General features: G+C 38.4%; 1 protein-coding gene across 5 annotated transcripts in view; it reads right to left on the bottom strand.

Annotated features, from left to right (window-relative positions):
• The window catches only part of LOC107147952 (zinc finger protein 709-like), a 49,313-nt gene that overhangs the window by 7,525 nt on the left and 22,876 nt on the right, over positions 1 to 18,912 (bottom strand). Inside the window, exon 1 of one of the 5 annotated variants that reach the window (XM_048815105.1) lies at positions 8,243 to 8,454. The exons of 3 other annotated variants lie outside the window; for them this stretch is intronic. Coding sequence is in view for 1 of the 2 variants with exons in the window: in XM_048815086.1 (XP_048671043.1) it covers positions 8,306 to 8,308 (3 nt within the window). In the remaining variant the exon portion in view is untranslated. Of the gene's footprint in view, positions 1 to 8,242; positions 8,455 to 18,912 lie in introns of those variants that run through there. One more of the 5 variants, XM_048815086.1, reaches the window with a different exon arrangement.

Raw genomic sequence — 18,912 nt, 5'->3', positions numbered from 1 at the left:
CTACCATCCATGGGCACTTCAAGCACATTGTGAACATGTGCTTGAAACAAATTAGGTCACTTAGAAGAACTGGACCAACTCTTGAGAGAGACAATCTCCTACAACTTACAGAGTAGGAGAAATACACAAAACAGATGAGCCGAAGCCTACTGAAGAAATTGACTCAATAACTAATTACTACCCAAAAAAGAAAACACAAGGCTCTGACAGGTCATACAGGCTTCCATAAGACACTGAAGAACTGCCACTAATTTTTTTTTAATATTTATTTTTTAGCTTTTAGGTGGACACAATATCTTTATTTTATTTTTATGTGGTGTCGAGGATCGACCCTAGTGCCTCACGCATGCCAGGTGAGAGCACTAAAGACACTTGAGCTACATCTCCGGCCCTGCCACTAATTTTTTTACATTTTTTTTTCCAGAACACAGAAGCAGAGTAAACACCTTCTAATGTCTTCTGAGGCATATGTTACAATATTATCAAAATTAAACAGATAAACAAAGGAACTATGAATTACTCTAATGATCATAAGTGCAAAACTCCTCCACAAATGTTACTTAACTGAATCCAAAAATGAATAAGAATTACACATCAAGGCCAAGAAGGAATTTACACCTACTCAAGGCTGATTCACAATTTAAAAACCAATTAACTTTATCCATCACAACTAAAAGCTAAATAATAAATATCATGATTATATCAATAGTTAAAGAAAAAAGTCAAGAATAATGAAAAAACACACTCAAGCTCAGAAAAACACAAATTTTCTTAGAGAGAGAGCATGATCCTCTACTCTATGTGAAATACACCAAAGAATCATGAAAATCAGTGAGGTGACATCAGGGTTGTATAACACAAGGTTAATAAATAGGACTATTGTTATACTGATGATAGCAGCAAGCTGGGCACAGGGACCATGCCTGTGATCCCTGGACTCAGGGAGCCAATGGAGGAGGATCACAGCTTTGAGGCCAGCCTGAGCTATTTAGCAAGACTGTCTCAAAAAAAAAAAAATATATATATATATATATATAGATAGATAGATAGATAGATAGATAATGGACTGAGGATGTAGGTCAATGGTAGAGCACACCTGAGTCCAACACACAGCACCAGAAAGCAAAACAAAACATTAACAAAAAGACACACCACTTATATAATACGAAGAAAAAAAGTAAAGAAATACTGACATATAAACCTGACAAAAATCTGTATGACAAAAAAAGCAAGTTTCTAAGGAGATTATAAAAGACAAGGCAAATACATGGAGATATTTCATGTTCACAGATTAAGAGACTCAATGTTATTAATTCTTACCAATTTGGATTATGGTAATCCATTATTATGAATTCAATGAAATCCCAAAAAAATATCTTTTAAGTTACATTTTCAGTCACGAAAGACCCAGAACAACCAACACAGTGATGACAACTAAATCCACAGGATGGACACTACCTGAGGTTAAGAACTACAAAAAAGCTACAGTCATTAAGATGGTGTAGTATTTAGCACAGCATGAATATATTCCACTGATCTTTGACAAAGAAGCAAAGGAAAAATCAGTGGAAAACATACTCTTTTGGAAAATGTTGCCAAAACACCTGAACATTAACATTCAAAGAAATGAAATATACTCACTTTACAAATGTACTCACTTCACAAATGTCACAAAGTCAGCTCTCAGTGGAGACTCTGTTTACAAGTAGGACACAGGGCTGCAGCTCTAGCACAGCACCTTCCTGGCATATAGGAGGCTGTGGGTTCACTTCCTACCCCGCCCCCCCACACACACACCACACACACAAAAAAAGCCTATATATTCTACAACTAAATTAAAAATTTGAAACTTCATAAAAATAACAGAGGTACTCTCAGACAAATCTGGGTTGGGCATGATGGCTTCATATGCAATATGAAAAACATGATCTGTGAGTGAAAAAGTGGTAAACAGAACTTTATTGAAAAGAAGTTTCCATTTTTTCAAAAGACACACTTAAGAGAATGAGAAGACAAGCTGGAGAACTAGACAAATGTTTTCAAAACACATAATCACACCGGACAGATATTCAATATACGTGAAAAATACTCAGTAAGAAAGCTAGCAATCCCCTGAAAAATGGGCAAAAATCTGAAAGACACTTATTCAAGAAATATAGACAGCAAATACTTGTATGAGAAGATGTTCACCAGCACCCCATTAGGAAACTGCAAATTAAACAACAAGGTACCACCACAAACTCACTGGAGTGGTCAAATGTCAAATACTGACAGCACAGAAAGACAGTGAGAATGTTAAGTCAGCAAGAACTCTTTCCTTGCTCATGTGAATGGAAAGGACAACAGCCTCTCTGGAAGACAACCCGTCATGCTCTTACAAAGTAAACACGGTGCACTCTACAATTAACTCATCACACTCCCAGGTGTCTTCCCAAATGAGATGAAAATTATATGCAAAGCAGTGACTACAGCAGCCATATCCAGAAGTGCCCAAAGCTAGATGCAAAAAAGATACACCTTTCAAAAAGTGAATGGACAAACTGCAATTAACTACACAAAGAATACCACACAGAAAATAAGCTCTCCAGCCTAAAGAGATACAACACCCTGAAATGCAGATGGTTAGTGAAAGAAGCCAGTCTGAAATGGCCAAGTGCAGTAAGACTCTAAGTCAACAACATCTGGAAAAGCCAACCATACAAAGGCACCAGCAGGACCAATGGGCTCAAGGGAGTTAGGGAGCAGAGAGGGAACAGCAGAAGGGGAGGAATGATTAACAGGTGGAACATAGGATTCTCAGGGCAGTGAAAATCTTCTGTATGACATTATCATGTAGAATACATGACACACACAATCACACAGAGGAGGAACCCTAATGTAAAGGATGGACATCAGCTGATTATAAAGTGATGCTTCATCAACTTGTCTTCATCAAATGTAGGATACTGGTTCAGTTACTAACAAACATACTACACCAATACAAGATCCTGAAAACAGAGGAGACTATACGCTGGAGAGAAGGGGTGTATGATACTATATGTAATGGGTCATTTGAATTGTCACCTTGATGGGATTTAAAGATGTGGATGATTAAGAGGTTCCTGGGTGTGTCCATGAGGGTGTATCTAGGAATGAATGGCATGGGCAGCACCATCCACTAGGATGGTAGCTTGGACAGAATAAAGGTTGGAAAACAAGGAGGCATCAGATGTAAGCTCCTTTCATCTCAAATGGGTTTTCCACGGCTGCTGTGACAGCCTGAGTATATCAGCCTTCCAAAGCAGACTCTGCCAGTGATTCTCCAGGGAGTTTCCAGATGCACTGGGTCTCAGATGAGGCTAGCACCACTGATCCCTCTTGTTCTGAGGCTTCAGTATCTTGGACTGCACAGCTACTACTTCTCCAGCTCTCCAGCCTGCAGACAGCCATTGTGGACTATCCCACTTCTGGTGGGATAGTAAGCCAATCTAATAAACCCCCATCCTGTAATCATTCTTCCGGTTGATTCTGTTCCTCTAGAGAACCTTGACTAATATACTATATAAGCTTAAAATTGCTCTGAAAAATAAACTTAACTTAATAAAGAAGTGAGTAAACTACCATGCCAAGGAAGATTCACAAATATATACATATGAAAAGATATTACATACTGACTACCTTTTCCATAATAATGAAGATAAAGTAAAGAGTAAAAGTTATATATACAAATTTTCAAAACTATGGGGAAAAGAAAGAAAACTGATTTTCAATACTGTTTCTATCTAGAGAGAAATGGGTGATTTATCTTTAAAAGTAGTTCTAACTGCTGGTGTGATGCTGTGCCCCTGTGATTTCAGCAACTAGAGAGTCGAGGCAGAAAGATGGCAAGATTGAGGCCAGTCTCAGCAATTTACCAAGGCCCTCAGAAATCTAGTGAGACCTGATTTTAATCAAAAATAAAAATGGGGGAACTGGAGCTGTTACTTAGTGGCAGAGCACTTGCCTAGCACATGTGAGGCACTGGGTACAATGCTGAGCACCACAAAAAAATTAACAAAATAAAGGCATTCTGTCGATCTACAACTAAAACAAAATTTAAAATAAACAAAAATGAAAAGTGCTGGGGATGTGCTCAGTGGTCAAGTGTCTCTGGGTTTAATCCCTAGTACAACACCCACCCACCTGGAAAATGCTTTTACAAAGTTGAAAATATATTTTGAAGAATAACAAGCATAAGCAAGTCCCTGGCTTGAATCCCCAATACTCAATACATAAGTAAATAAATAAATTACAGTCTATAAAATTAATTTTCTTGGGCTGAGGAGTGGTTCATTAGGAGAGCACTTGCCAACATTCATGAGGCCCTGGGTTCAATTTCCAGCAGTCCACATACACATACATACACAAAAACAAAACAAAACAACCCACTAAACTAAAATACTTCTAATGAATGATTAAAAAATGATTATAATAGAAAAGGTACACAATGAGAAGCATAAAATACAATGCAATTAATGGAAAGACAATACACTTTCCTACCAAGGAGACTAAGGAGACTAAACTTCCCCATGATCTACACTCTGAGCATTTTAGTAAATTCTGTGAAATTCAGGGCCGGGTTTGCTGTGCTTGTTGAACTTCACAAAAACTACTTCTAAAAATGGAAATAGTAGACCATATCTAAAACCAGCCAAAATGTTGTACAGATCACAGTGAGTATAGACACAGTATTTATGTAACTCCCAAATTTCATAAGTTAATAGTCCAGCTCCTAAAGGGATGGTCCAAAGAGGAGGTACTTGGGTGGGAACAGGAATTAGGTGACATGGTGAGACTGCTTGTGAGGGAAATCAGCACTCTTATTTAGACACATATATCTTTTCAGAAAACTTGTATCACTTACTATTTCAAAGATAAGTCATTTAGTGATTAAATTATCACATTTGGGTATTTTAGGTATTGCTAAGATTGTCTTTAAAATTTACCAACAAGCCAAGTGTGATGGCACATGCCTGTAACCCCTGCAGCTTGGAGGTCTGAGGCCCTAAGCAATTTAGCGATACCCTGTCTCAAAACAAAAAATTTAAAATGGGCTGGGGTTGTGGCTCAGTGATTAAGCACTTCTGGGTTCCGTTCCTGATACCAAAACACCACACAGTTAACATGAACCTGCCAAGTCCAATCAATAACAACAGCAACAAACTGTCATTCCTGTCAAATTCTCCACCTTGTGAGAAACTAATGTTTTTGTGAATCCTCATTTATAAATGTATCCACTTTTTTTTCATAGAAATGGATTCATGTTCTGCAGCAACAATGCAAGACAGAATTTATCTCTTTCTTAAGTGGCATTCTGGAGTCAAGGACCTAGTAGTCAATTTGAAATCACTGAAAAGACAAGATCAAATTTCACAAAATTTCTCTACATACTGAGGGGTAGCAAAAGATAAATTATCACTTTTTCCCCCTTTTTGGTAACCAGGATTGAATCCAGAAGCACTTTACCACTGAGTCACATCCCCAGCCTTTTATATTTTATTTTAACACAGAGTTGCCTAGGGTTGCGCTAAGTTGCTAAAGTTGTCCTCAAATTTTTAACCCTCCTGCTTCAGGCTTTGGAGCAGTGAGAATTACAGGTGTGCACACTGCTTCTGGATGTAAATTAGGATATTTAACATATGGAAATATAAGTAGACTTTTTTTTTTTAAATCCAATTCTTTCTTCCTTCTTTCATAATATTTCATCATATTTGGCTCTGAATAAGTGAGCAGATCATTTCACAGTGATAAACACAGAAACAGCTGGTGCTGAGGGAGCATAGACGTGTCAGACTCAAGAGGCAGGTAAGGTTCCTGCCAGCTGGACATCTCCCACCTGGTCCTGCTCACTGAAACACTCCATGATCACCCTCCCAGGAGACCTGGACCATGACTCCCAGTCTATGAGGCTTTCAGGTTTGCACAGCACTGCACTGGGGTGGGTGGTCCTTATGCTCTGGCAGAGTTTTCCTCCTTCACAACTATGAGGGAATGCAAGGCCAGGAATCACTGCTGACCTGGCCCCTCAGCACCAGCATCCACAGGCTCACTGTCCACCTGTCTTCAAGGAATAGAAACAGGGCTTGGGAGAAACAATGTCCCAAGGAGGTAGCTATCTAGATGAGGCCTGTTCCAGGAAATCCCTTAGCCCTAAAGCATCCAGCTGCTCCTGAGAGGCTGCACCCCACACCTTAAGATGTCTTCTAAGAGGAGCTGACCCAGGGCCCAAAATTCCCTGCACCCTCCAAGGCACAGGACATCTGTGGGCACCTTGTGGACGCCCCAGGAAAGGATAGTGGCTGAGGACATAGGGCCCTGTGAAGGGTCCAAAGGGAACCTCTGCTCAAGAAATTGTGATATGGTATCTACACCTAAGAAAGATAAAAGGAGAAGCACATGATTTTTACAAGTGTGAACTGAAGTTTTCTATGAAGTTGCTCTACATCAAAAAACCTTCAGAGTACTTGACTTCTGTTAACTAGATCACCATGAGGGTGGAAAGACAGGGTTCTGTATGGAGAGCAACAATTATCTTGGGCTATGTTAAGCCCTTCAATAGCCAATTACCTTAATTTCTGTATCAGAATTCTGAAACTAATAAATTTCTCAGACTATATCACGAAGCTTACCAGATGTATAACCACCATTTTCAAAAGCTAAGAATGCAATAACAACAGACCTACAGAAGAAATCCCCCTCCTTTTTTTTTTTTTTTTTGCTGTAGCCCACCAATCTGATGCTCCTACCAATGCAATTGGTTAATGTATTGAAACATAACTTTGTTTTATAAAAGTTCATGTAGACCCAGCACAGTAGTGAAGAACTATAATCCCAGCAGCTTGAGAGGCTAAGGCAGGAGGACTGCCAAATTCAAAGCCAGACTCAGCAACTTAGTGAGGTCCTATGGAACTTACAGAGATCTCTTCTGAAAATAAAATATAAAAAAGGGCTGGGAATGTGGCTCAGTGGTTAAGTGCTCCTGGGTTCAATCCCCGGTTTTAAGGGAAAAAAAAGGGGAAGGGAAGGGAAGGGAAGGGGAGGGGAGGGGAGGGGAGGGGAGGGAAGGGATGCAATCTCTTCCAGGGAGGGACACACACATCATTCAGGATAAGTTGATTAAAATAAATTGTTTTCCTTAGGTGGGGTGGCCAATGCCTTTAATCCCAACAGCTTGAGAAGCTGAGGTAGGAGGATCAAAAGTTCCAGGCTAGGCAGGGCAACATAGCCAGATCCTGTATGACTACATGACTGGTATGAATGTACATCATGTACAGCCAGAAAAAGGAGAAGTTACACTCAATATTTATGTATGATGTGTCAAAGTGCATTTTACTGTCATATATAACTAATGAAAACCAAGTAAAAGAAACAAACAATTTCTGCCCAAAACAAACAAAAAAGGACTGGGATGTAGCCCAAGATTCCATAACCCTAGTACCAATAACAACCAACTACCTTATTTCATTTTAAGCAGTTATTTTACCCAAACACAGGGATGTGTCAAGTGATTATTCTTTCCCCTCAAGTATAATATTCAGAAACAGAAAACAAATGCTTTCAAAATTGTTATTCTTGCCAGAGATACTGGCAGAGGCCTGTAATTCCAGGGACTCCAGAGGCTGAGGCTGGAGGATCACAAGTTGGAGGCCAGCTTCCGACACAACTGGGATAAGATTTCAAAATTTTGAAAAAAAAAAGGGGGGGGGGCTGGGGATGTCACTGATAAAGCTTCCCTAGTTTTGATCCCCATTAGAAAAACAAAATATTCTTCTCAATATTTCACTAGAGGAAAAGTGAAAGTTAATAAACTGACCCGTTTGAAATATAGTAGGAAGAACGAATATTTGATAATGATGTGAAGTGGAGAGAAAGATGAGATTTTAGAATGAATGCAGGAGGCAACTGCAATTTTAATGACCTCCAGCAGCCTTCTGAGGAGCTACACCAGGGGAAGAAAAGTGGATTAGCGACCCTGCTTCTACACATTTGGAAGAGTGGGAGCCGGCAACCAGCAGGGAGAGGAGGGGACCTAGAAACCTGGGCCGCCCAGCTCACCCCGAGGACCCACAGGAAAGGGCCCAGGGCCATGCGCCAGTGGGGACTGGGCCGCACCGCTCTGCAGCTGACCTCGGGGACCCGCCAGCACAGCGGGACTAGGATACAGACACCCACCAAGGGCCACCCGCAAACGGGGACAAACAAGGCCGCACGCTCTGCAGCTCACCCGCACGCCGGGGCCCCAAGGCAGGCGCTGAGCGGGTTCCGTCAGCCCTAGTCGCAAAATCACCATTTTTGACTTCAGTAGTGATCCGGTGTCCTCGCGAGGAACCTTCGGGGACCCAAGCTCACGGGGGACACAGGTTGCTCAGCGTCAAGAGAGGACGAGGGGGCTGGAACCGTAGGAGCAAAGTTGCTGAGGAAGAAAAGGCCGCGAGACTGCGAAAGCCCGCCCTTCCCCTACGTAGGCGCACCTGATTGGACAGTTCCACCCGGCGTCCCTGATGGACCGCCTCCAGGCACGCCTCTGCACCGTGACTGACAGCTAGGATTATCCGATCACTGGCTCAAATTGGCTGGAGTGACACATTCGTGACTCCAGCCCATTTCGGTGCCGCTTCTTTGCTGTTATGGGAAATAATCCAGGTAGGAAGCCTTTGCTGGGAACCTGGCACAGAAGGTGACGTGTGGGACTGAGTTGTGGCTCCACGAGAGAGGCTTTCCTGGCACGAGTGAGGCCCTGGGTTGTAATCTCACCACGGAAACGAACAGCAATGACAGCAAAGTTCCTGGGGAGTCTGAGGCAGCAGGAGCCCAAGTTCACGTCAGCTTCTGTAAACAGTGAGACCCTGTCTTGAAATAAAGAGGGCTGGGGACCTGGCTCAGAGGTCGACCCCACTGGGTTTGTTCCCTAGGACGGCAAAGAAAAAGATCTAGATAGCTAGATATAAAGATATACAGTATACACTACAATCTGCTTCGACCTCAGGCAACTTAGCAAAACACAATCTCAGAACTTGTGAAACACTATTTAAAGATATCATATATATCACATGATATCTAAAAATGAAAACAGTTTGACAATTATTTTAGTAATTCTCTTCACCTCCTGGACTCTGCTCTTTTGAGGAGGCAGCCTGAGTTGTAAAAGGAAGCAACTGGTGTTCCTGCTTTGGCTCAGTGTTCCATCTTCCGCAGAATAAAATAAAAATAAAAGAAGGCAATCCTCTAGGACAGCAATGTGTGGTGGAAATAAAATGAGCACCTTGTGCTTAATGTAGATGTTCTACATTCTACCTTTAGAGAAGTCCTAGGCAGAGACCTGACTCTGGTGATTCCATAGGTCAGGTCCTCTGTTTATCCCAAAACCAAACAGAAAAGGTCATTATGAAAAGCAGGAAAGGACTTTGATCAGGGCAGGTACACCAGGAAGACAAGAGAACCATGTCCTTAGCCCTGGCTCCGGGGGCTGAGTAGGACTTTCAGGTTTTATAGAAAGGGTAATCATAGGCATATATGTGTACAAAAAAACTGTATAGGATTTGGTATTATCTGTGGCTTCAGCCATCCCTGGGTCTCATAACATATCTGTGAGCTCATGCTCACTTGTCCCAATCATACACATCTCTCCATTGCACAGACTGGTGTCACTTTGTCTCTTAGGAGGAGTCCCCCTCCTATGTGTTCTTTCCATGCCAATGGTTTAGAGGCACCAACATTTTCAACAAAAAACACAAGCCCGTTTGCTCCTGACTGAAAAGCAACATACCCCTAGATGCTGACCCAGTGTTCTCAGCTTCCTGGGTATCAAATTGTAGTCAAACCAGCGTGAAGAATAAACAAATATCATTCACCCAAAATGCCTTAGGAAACAAGAAAGGGGAGCGGTAGGGGTTTTGTGTGTGGAATTGGGGTCTCTGATAAACTTTGTGATTGTGTCATGCGTGGTGGCTAGGAAGTTTCTGAGCAAAGGCATAGGAGGCCTGGCTGCTAGGAAGTTTCTGTGCAAAGATGCAGAATGCCTGGCTGCTGGGAAACTTCCATGTAAAAGACATGGGATGCCTGGCCACTGTAGCAATGTTCTTCACAAGGAAGCTCTGTTAAGAATTTTATTAGTTTTTGAACTTGATTTTAGGCACATAACTCCTGGGAATAAAGAAACTTGCTTTCTAGGTAAACTGCAGTGTTTCACCAGCTTTGGTGCTCCTGGATCTGCCTGCCTAACAGAAACTTTAGACAATGGACTTTCTTAAGAGCTGCACAAAGCTCCTGACATTACATATTGTAACTATGGAATGTAACTGCAGAATTAGCAACCTTACTGATACTCTATAAACAGTAATATAGTTAAGGTACTAATGACCTAATGTAACCTATTGGTATAAATACACATGGCCATTTTCTTTCCTCTGCACCCTGTCTCTTGGTACTCTTATTTATTTTCTTTACATGTATCATCTATCTACTGTGGGTTTATCTGTCTCACTAAAGTTCTCTGGTAAAAAAAAAAAATAAGTTTACAAGTTACTTTCTCTAGTATTTATTTTGTAAGTGGCAATTGTTAATTAATCTAATAATCTCAACTTCAATAATACAATAAAAATACCCTTATATTTTTATTCTTACTTTCTTCTTACTTCTCTTCCATCAATTTCCTGGATTGGGTAGCTGACAGTGCTCCTAGCACGTACCCATTGTCAACTCATTTTCTGGGTAAAGTTTTTGAATATTTTCAAACTAATGTCCATAGTCATCTTTTATTCCTTTATTTGCCATTGAGATGATTCCTGGAAGACTCAGGGGCAACCATGCATCACCCAAATTTACACGGAGAGAAGTTGGCCATGTGTGTGTGCTTGCACGTGTGTGGTGCTTCTCAGAAATCTCCACTAAGACATTGCCCACAGAAGTTAGTCAAAACCAGCACTGACTGACTGGCCTTTTTCCAAGATGGGAACCAGTTCTGTTTTGTTGTTTTTTTAAAAACATGTATCCCAGGCATGTTAATGCTCAGTTCAAATGGAAAAGAAACAAATGCTATTACTCAAGTATCTTATGTATTATTAATAATTTATTGCATCACAATAATGTGTCTACATGAGTACTTCAGTTCTGAATCATCTGGTAGCAAATTTACTTCATCAAAATTGAAGCAAAATATTTAAAATAAACACATTAGAAGTGTTACTCAGGGAACAGTCTTTAATCTGCTTTTGGTTACACTTAATTTCAAATTGTTCTTATGTCAGAAATTACTATTAAATCACAAAAATATCTTCATGTTTTAAAATGGGTAAAAAGGGATAGCATTTCTCACTTTCATGATGTATTATTTAGAAAATTTTCAATATTACATTTTTTAAAATTATAGATAATACCTTGAATGTTCTTAGACTTCCTTTCCATAGTCTCATCTAATTGAACAAAAATGGTATATTTATACTGGGAAGGAGGTCCTCCGGGTCTAGATTAACCTTATTTTTTCTTAACCTTTTAATGGTAGTAAAATGTACATTAAATACAACTTATAAAAATAATCAATTTTTGCTTCACTATTCAGTTAAATTTAGCAGACTCACATTTGGTACAGCCATTGACACCATATGCCTCCAGAAATATTTCATTACCCAAACTGTACCCTTCCCCATTGTCAACAAGGAACCCGTAAATATAGAAAAGGACAAAATTCCAGAGAAGGACTATAGCAAAAGTAAGCTAATCAAAGGAACAAATTAAGAGAACAAATATAGTGGGTAAAAAAATAATTTCAATAAAGAAATAGACATTCTGAAAATAAATCATTCAGTACTGGAAATGAAGCTTATAATGAATCAAGTTAAAATTCACTTGAAAGTATCACCCACAGATTAGATCCCATAGACAATCAGGCCTTGAGGACACAATTCAGGTCTTGAAGGCAGGGTATCTGAACTTGAACACTCAGTATGCAATGAAAAAATAAAAACAACTAAAAGGCTATGATCAGAAAATTCATATACAATTTGAACCCTTAAAGAGGCAGCATACAAGAACTCTGAGACAAAGTCAAAAGAACCAATGTAAGAGTCATTAGGACAGAAGAGAAGATGGAGATGTTGACTGATATAATTAAAAACTTTTTCAATAAAATAAATAGCAGAAAACATTCTAAACCTTAGATATAAAATGGAAATACATATACAGGATGCATAAAGAACGTCAAATAGAAAAGATCAAAACAGAAGTTACCTAAGACACATCATAATCATAATGTCTAACGTAGAAACTAAGGAAAAATAGGAAAAGCTGTAGGAGAATAATGTTAGATAACTTTTAGCAGCACATTAGTAAGGATCACTACTGACTTCTCAACTTAGACCCTAAAATGAAAGAGCGACAATATTTCAAATACCTAAAAGAAAAAAATTGCCAGCCAAGATTGCTGTATCTAGCAAAGTTATCTACCAGAATCTGAGAAAAAATAAAATCTTACTTTGGTAAGAAAAAACTAAAAGAATGATCACTAAGATATTGCTCAAAGAATAACAATATGATGCATTGACACAGAGAAAACCCCATATAGTCACAGCCATCTGACACCTGACAAAGGTGGCAAAAGCATGTGTTGGAGAAGAGTTATCCTTTAAAAACATGGTGCTGGAGATTCTCCCACACCAACCTGCATGGGACCCAGGCTCACAGTAGGCTTGGGTCCATCCTGCCACTGCCAGACACCCACTGGAGCTCAGGCTCTGGCAGAGGACCGCCTCTTCATACCAGCAGACCCTCGCAGGAGCTCAGGCCTGGCCTAGATCCACCCACACCGACATATGAGGACCCAGTTTCACCACCCTCCCTCACCTGGAAGCCCAACCCTAACCCACTTCCATCTTGGAACACTGCAGACATTGTCATAGCCTTTACCATGCAGTAGCCCTTACCTTTTGACAACAGACAGGGCCTAGAAGCAGCTGTGTCTCAGAGCAGGCATCCCAAAATCAGTGTAAGGCTCACCTTACCTTGACTATTGCCGCCACCAACTTTGGCTGCAGTAGCATACATTGAGGAACACCAGCAGGGTCAGGAAGCCCAACACCAAGGTGAGGTACAGAATATCTGCAAGGACACTGCAAGAATATAGGGTATAAACTGTAATATCTTAGATCCACACTGCAAGAAAGAAAGACATATAGGCAACATGAAAAAACAAGGGAGTAAAATGCCCCCCAAATACCAGGATGCTATAATAACCGAACCCACAGAAAACAAAGTTGATAAAATGTAAGAGAAGGAGTTCAGAAGGCTCATAATTAAAATGATCTATGAATTAAAGAATGATCTAAATGAGCAAATATAGGCAAAAACGTATTACTCCAACAAAGACATAAGAGAGCAGATACAGGTAGCAAAAGATTACATCAAGAAAGAGATAGAAATTCTGAAAAACAAAACAACAAAAAAAAGGGGGGCTGGGATTGTGGCTCAGCGGTAGAGCGCTCCCCTAGCAGGGGCAGGACACGGGTTCGATCCTAAGCACCACATAAAAATAAAAGGCATTGTGTTGTGTCCATCTACACCTAAAAAATAAATAAATAAAAAAATATTAAAAAAAAAACAGTCAGAAACCCTTGAAATGAAGAAAACAATAAATAAAATAAGAAACTCAATAGAAAGCATAACCAACAGACTAGATCACTTGGAAGAAAGAATGTCAGATAATGAAGGCAAAGATTATAATCTGGAAAATAAAGATGATCACACAGTGAAGATAGTAAGAAACCATGAACAGAACATCCATGAATTATGGGACAGCATAAAAAGACCAAATCTCAGAGTTATTGGGATAGAGCAAGGCACAGAGTTTCCAACCAAAGTAATGCACAATCTCTTCCGTGAGATAATATCAGAAAATTTCCCAAGCATGAAGGATGAATTGGAAAACAAAGTACAAGAGGCTAACAGGAGATCAAATATATAAAATTACAACAGATCTACACCAAGGCACATTATAATAAAAATTCCTAGCATACAGAATAAGGATACAATCTTAAAAGTCGCAAGACAGGAATCAAATCACATCTAAAGGGAGACAAATTTGTATCTCAGCAGATTTTTTAATCCAGTCACTCAAAGCCAAGGATCATGGGACAACATATACCAAGCTCTGAAAGAAAATGGGTGCCAACCAAGAATCTTATATCTAGCATAATCAAGCTTTAGATTTGATGATGAAATAAAAACTTTCCATGAAAAACAAAAGTTAAAAGGATTTATACCTTGAAAGCCTGCACTACAAGAACGTTTTTGGCAAAATATTCCACAAAGAGAAAATAAAAAATGATGATGAAAATCCTGTATTACACTACAGGAAAAACTAATCAGAGGAGAAACCAAGTAAAGTTAAATATCAAAAATATACATAAATGGCTGGGAATTAAAATGTCTCAATAATAACCCTTAATGTTAAAGGCCTAAACTTACCAATTAAAAGACATAGACTAGCATATTGGATTGGAAAAAAAAAGACCCAACAATATGCTGCTCCCAAGAGACTCATCTCAAAAAAAAAAAAAAAAAAAAGACATCCATAGACTGAAGGTGAAAAGTCGGAGAAAATCATACCACTCACATGGACTGTGGAAGCAAGCAGGGGTTCATCCTTATTTCAAATAAAGTAGACTTCAAACTAAATTTAATCAAAAGAAATAAAGAAGGACACTGCACACTGTTCAAGAGAACCATACACCAACAAGACTTAACAATTATAAATATATATACCTCAAACAATCTATGTTCATCAATGTTCATCTATGTTCATCAAAAAAACTCTTTTCAAGTTCAAGAGTCAAGTAGACCACAACACAATAATTTTGGGTGACTTTAACACACATATTTCACCATTGGATAGATCTTCCAAATAAAAAATGAATAAAAAACTATAGAAATCAATAACACAATGAATAACTTAGACTTAACTGACATATATAGAATCTTTTATCCTTCAACAAGAGAATACACTTTCTTCTCAGCAGCATGTGAATCCTTCTATAAAATGGACCATATATTATGCCACAAATCAGCTCATAGCAAACATAAAAAATTAGAGAAACTAACCTGCAATCTATCAGATCATAAGAAATTAAATTAGAAATCAATGATAAAATAAGAAATAAAAGCTACTCCAACACCTGGAGACTAAATAACATGCTATTGAATGAACAATGGGTTGCAGAAGACATCAAGGAGAAGATTTAAAAAAATTTACAGGTGAATGAGAACACAGATACAACATATTGAAATCTCTGGGACATTATGAAGACAGTTCTAAGAGAAAATTTCATAGCATGGAGTTCATTCCTTAAAAGAAGGAAAAGTCAACAAATAAATGACTTAACATTACATCTCAAAGCCCTAGAAACACAAGAACAAATTACACCAAAAGCAGGAGAAGACAAGAAATAATTAAAATCAGAGCTGAAATAAATAAAATTGAAACAAAAGAAACAACTGAAAAAAAACTGACAAAACAAGAGTTTGGTTTTTTGAAAAAATAAATAAAATTGACAGTCCCTTAGCCATGATAAAGAAGAGAAGGAGAGAGAAAACTCAAATTACTAACATATGTGATGAAAAAGAAAATATCACAACAGACACTACAGAAATACAGAAGATAATTAGAAATTTAATTTTGAAAATTTGTACTCCAATAAAATAGAAAATATTGAAGGCATTGACAAATTTCTAGAGTCATATGATTTGTACAAGTTGAATCAGTATGATATACACAATTTAAAAAGATCAATTTCAAGTGATGAAATAGAAGACACCATCAGAAGCTATGAACCAAGAAAAGCCCAGGACCAGATGGATACACAGTTGAATTCTACAAGACCTTTAAAGAAGAACTTATACCGATAGTCTTCAATTTATTTCAGGAAATAGAAAAAGATAGAGCACTTCCAAACTCATTCTATGAGGCCAATATCACCCTGATTCCAAAACCAGGCAAAGACACATCAAAGAAAGAAAACTTTAGACCAATATCTCTAATGAACATAGATACAAAAATTCTCAATAAAATTCTGGCAAATTGAATACAAAAACATATCAAAAAGAGTACACCACGATCAAGTAAGGATCATTCCAGAAATGCAAGGTTGGTTCAACATATGGAAAACAATAAATGTAATTCATCACATCAATAGACTTAAAGATAAGAGCCATATGGTCATCTAAGTAGATGTAGAAAAAGCATTCGACAAAATACAGCACTTCTTCATGTTCAAAACACCAGAAAATCTAGGGATAACAGGAGCATATTTCAACATTGTAAAAGCTATCTATGCTAAGTCCCAGGCCAACATTGTTCTAAATGGAGAAAAATTGAAAGTATTCTCTGTAAAAACTTGAACAAGACAGGAATGCCCTCTTTCACCATTTCTATTTAACATAGTTCTTGAAGCACTGGCCAGAGCAATTAGACAGATGAAAGACAGATGAAAGATATTAAAGAGAGAGGTAAAGAAGAACGCAAAGTAGCTCTATTTGCTGTGGATGTAAGTCTATACCTAAAAGACCCCAAAAATTCCACCAGAAAACTTCTAGAACTAGTAAATGAATTCATCAAAGTAGCAGGATACAAAATCAATTCCTAAATCAAAGGAATTTCTGTACATCAGTGACAAATTCTCTCAAAGAGAAACTAGGACATATACCCCATTTACAATAGTAAAAAAAAAAAAAAACATGAGAATCAACTTAATAAAAGAATTGAAAGACTTCCACAATGAAAACCACAGAACACTAAAGAAAGAAATTAAAGAAGACCTTAGAAAATGGAAATATCTGCATTATCCTTGGATACACAAAATTAATATTGTCAAAATGACCATAATACCAAATGCACTATACAGATTTAATGCAATTCTAATCAAAATCCCCCCAAGAAAACAGTCATGAAATTCATCTAGAAATATAAGAGACCCAGAATAGATAAAGCAATTCTTAGTAAGAAGACTGAAGCAGATGGCATCACTATAACAGACCTTAAATTATACTACAGAGCAATAGTAACAAAAACAGCATGGTATTGGCACCAAAACCAATGATACACAATGATACAGAATAGAGGAAACAAAGACTAACCCACATAATTAGAGTTATCTTATATTTGACAAAGGTGCCAAAAACGTATACTGGAGAAAAGATAGCCTCTTCAACAAATGGTGCTGGGAAAACTGGAAATCCACATGCAACAAAATGAAATTAAATCCCTGTCTCTCACCATGCACAAAACTCAAGTCAAAGTGGATCAAAAACCTCAGAATTAAACCAAAGACACTGCACTGTGTCTATTAGAAGAAAAAGTAGGCCCAAATGTCCATCATGTCATATTAGGCCCCAACTTCCTTAATAAGACTCCTAGAGAATTAATATCAAGAATCAATAAATGGGATAGATTCAAACAAAAAAGCTTCTTCTCGGAAAAAAAAAAAAATCAATGAGATGAATAGAAAGCATACTTATTGGGAACAAACTTTTACCACACACATGTTAAATGGAGCAATAATCTCTAGAATATATACAGAACTCAAAAATCTTAACACCAAAAAAAATAAAAAAATAAAAAAATGGACCAAGGAACTGAACAGACACTTCTCAGAAGAACATATACAATCAATAAACAAATACATGAAAAAATGTTCAACATCTCTAGCAATTAGAGAAATGCAAATCAAAACTATTCTAAGATTTCATCTCACTCCAGTCAGAATGGCAGCTATTAAAAATACAAACAACAATAAGTGTTGGCGAGGATGTAGGGGAAAAGGCACACTCATACACTGCTGGTGGGACTGCAAATGAGGGCAGCCAATACATAAAACAGTATGGAGAATACCTGGGAATGGAACCCTCATTTGATCCAGCCATCCTACTTCTTGGTCTATACATAAAGGACTTCAAAATAGCATACTACAGGGGCATAGCCACATCAATGTTTATAGCAGCACAATTCACAATAGCTAAACTGTGGAACCAACCTAGATGCCCTTCAGTAGGTGAATGGATAAAGGAACTGTGGTATATATATAAACAATGGAATATTATTCAGCATTAAAAGAGAATAAAATCATGGCATTTGCAGGTAAATGGATGGAGATGGAGAATATAATGCTAAGTGAAGTTAACCAGTCCCCAAAATCCAAATGCCAAATGTTTTCTCTGATATAAGAAGGTTGATTCATAGTGGGGCTGGGGTGGGGCATGGGAAGATTAGACAAACTCTAGATATGGCATAGCGGAGGGAAGGGGAAGGAGGGAACAAGGGCGTAAAAAAAAGATTGTGGAATTAGATGGACATTACTACCCTAAGTACATATATGAAGAAGACACGAATGATGTGAATATACATTGCCTACAAGTGGAGATACGAAAATTGTCCCATGTATATGTAATATGAATTGTAATGCATTCTGCTGTCATGTATAATAAATTAGAATAAAAAATAAAAAATACACAAGACCCATGAGACTTCATCCAAGTTTGTTTACAGTGTATAACAAGAAAGACCATGTGAGCTGGGCAGGTGCCTCACACATGTAATCCTGATGACATGGGAGGCTGAGGCAGGAGGAATGCAAGTTCCAAGAGAACCTTAGCAACTTAGCAAGGCATTGAGCAACTCAGAGAAACCCTGTCTCTAAATAAATTATTTTAAAAGGGTTGGGAATATTGCTCAGTGGTTAAATGTCTCTGGGTTCACTCCAGAAGGAGAAGAAACCCCGTCTCTAAATAAATTATTTTAAAAGGGTTGGGAATATTGCTCAGTGGTTAAATGTCTTTGGGGAGGAGGAGGAGGAGGTAGGGAGGAGGAGGAGGAGGAGGAGGAGGAGGAGGAGGAGGAGGAGGAGGGAGGGG

This window comes from Marmota marmota, unplaced genomic scaffold, assembly GCF_001458135.2.
Source record: "Marmota marmota marmota unplaced genomic scaffold, marMar, whole genome shotgun sequence".
Taxonomy (NCBI): domain Eukaryota; kingdom Metazoa; phylum Chordata; class Mammalia; order Rodentia; family Sciuridae; genus Marmota; species Marmota marmota.
The sequence above is the reverse complement of the archived record's forward strand: the minus strand, read 5'-3'. Positions and strand labels throughout refer to the sequence as shown.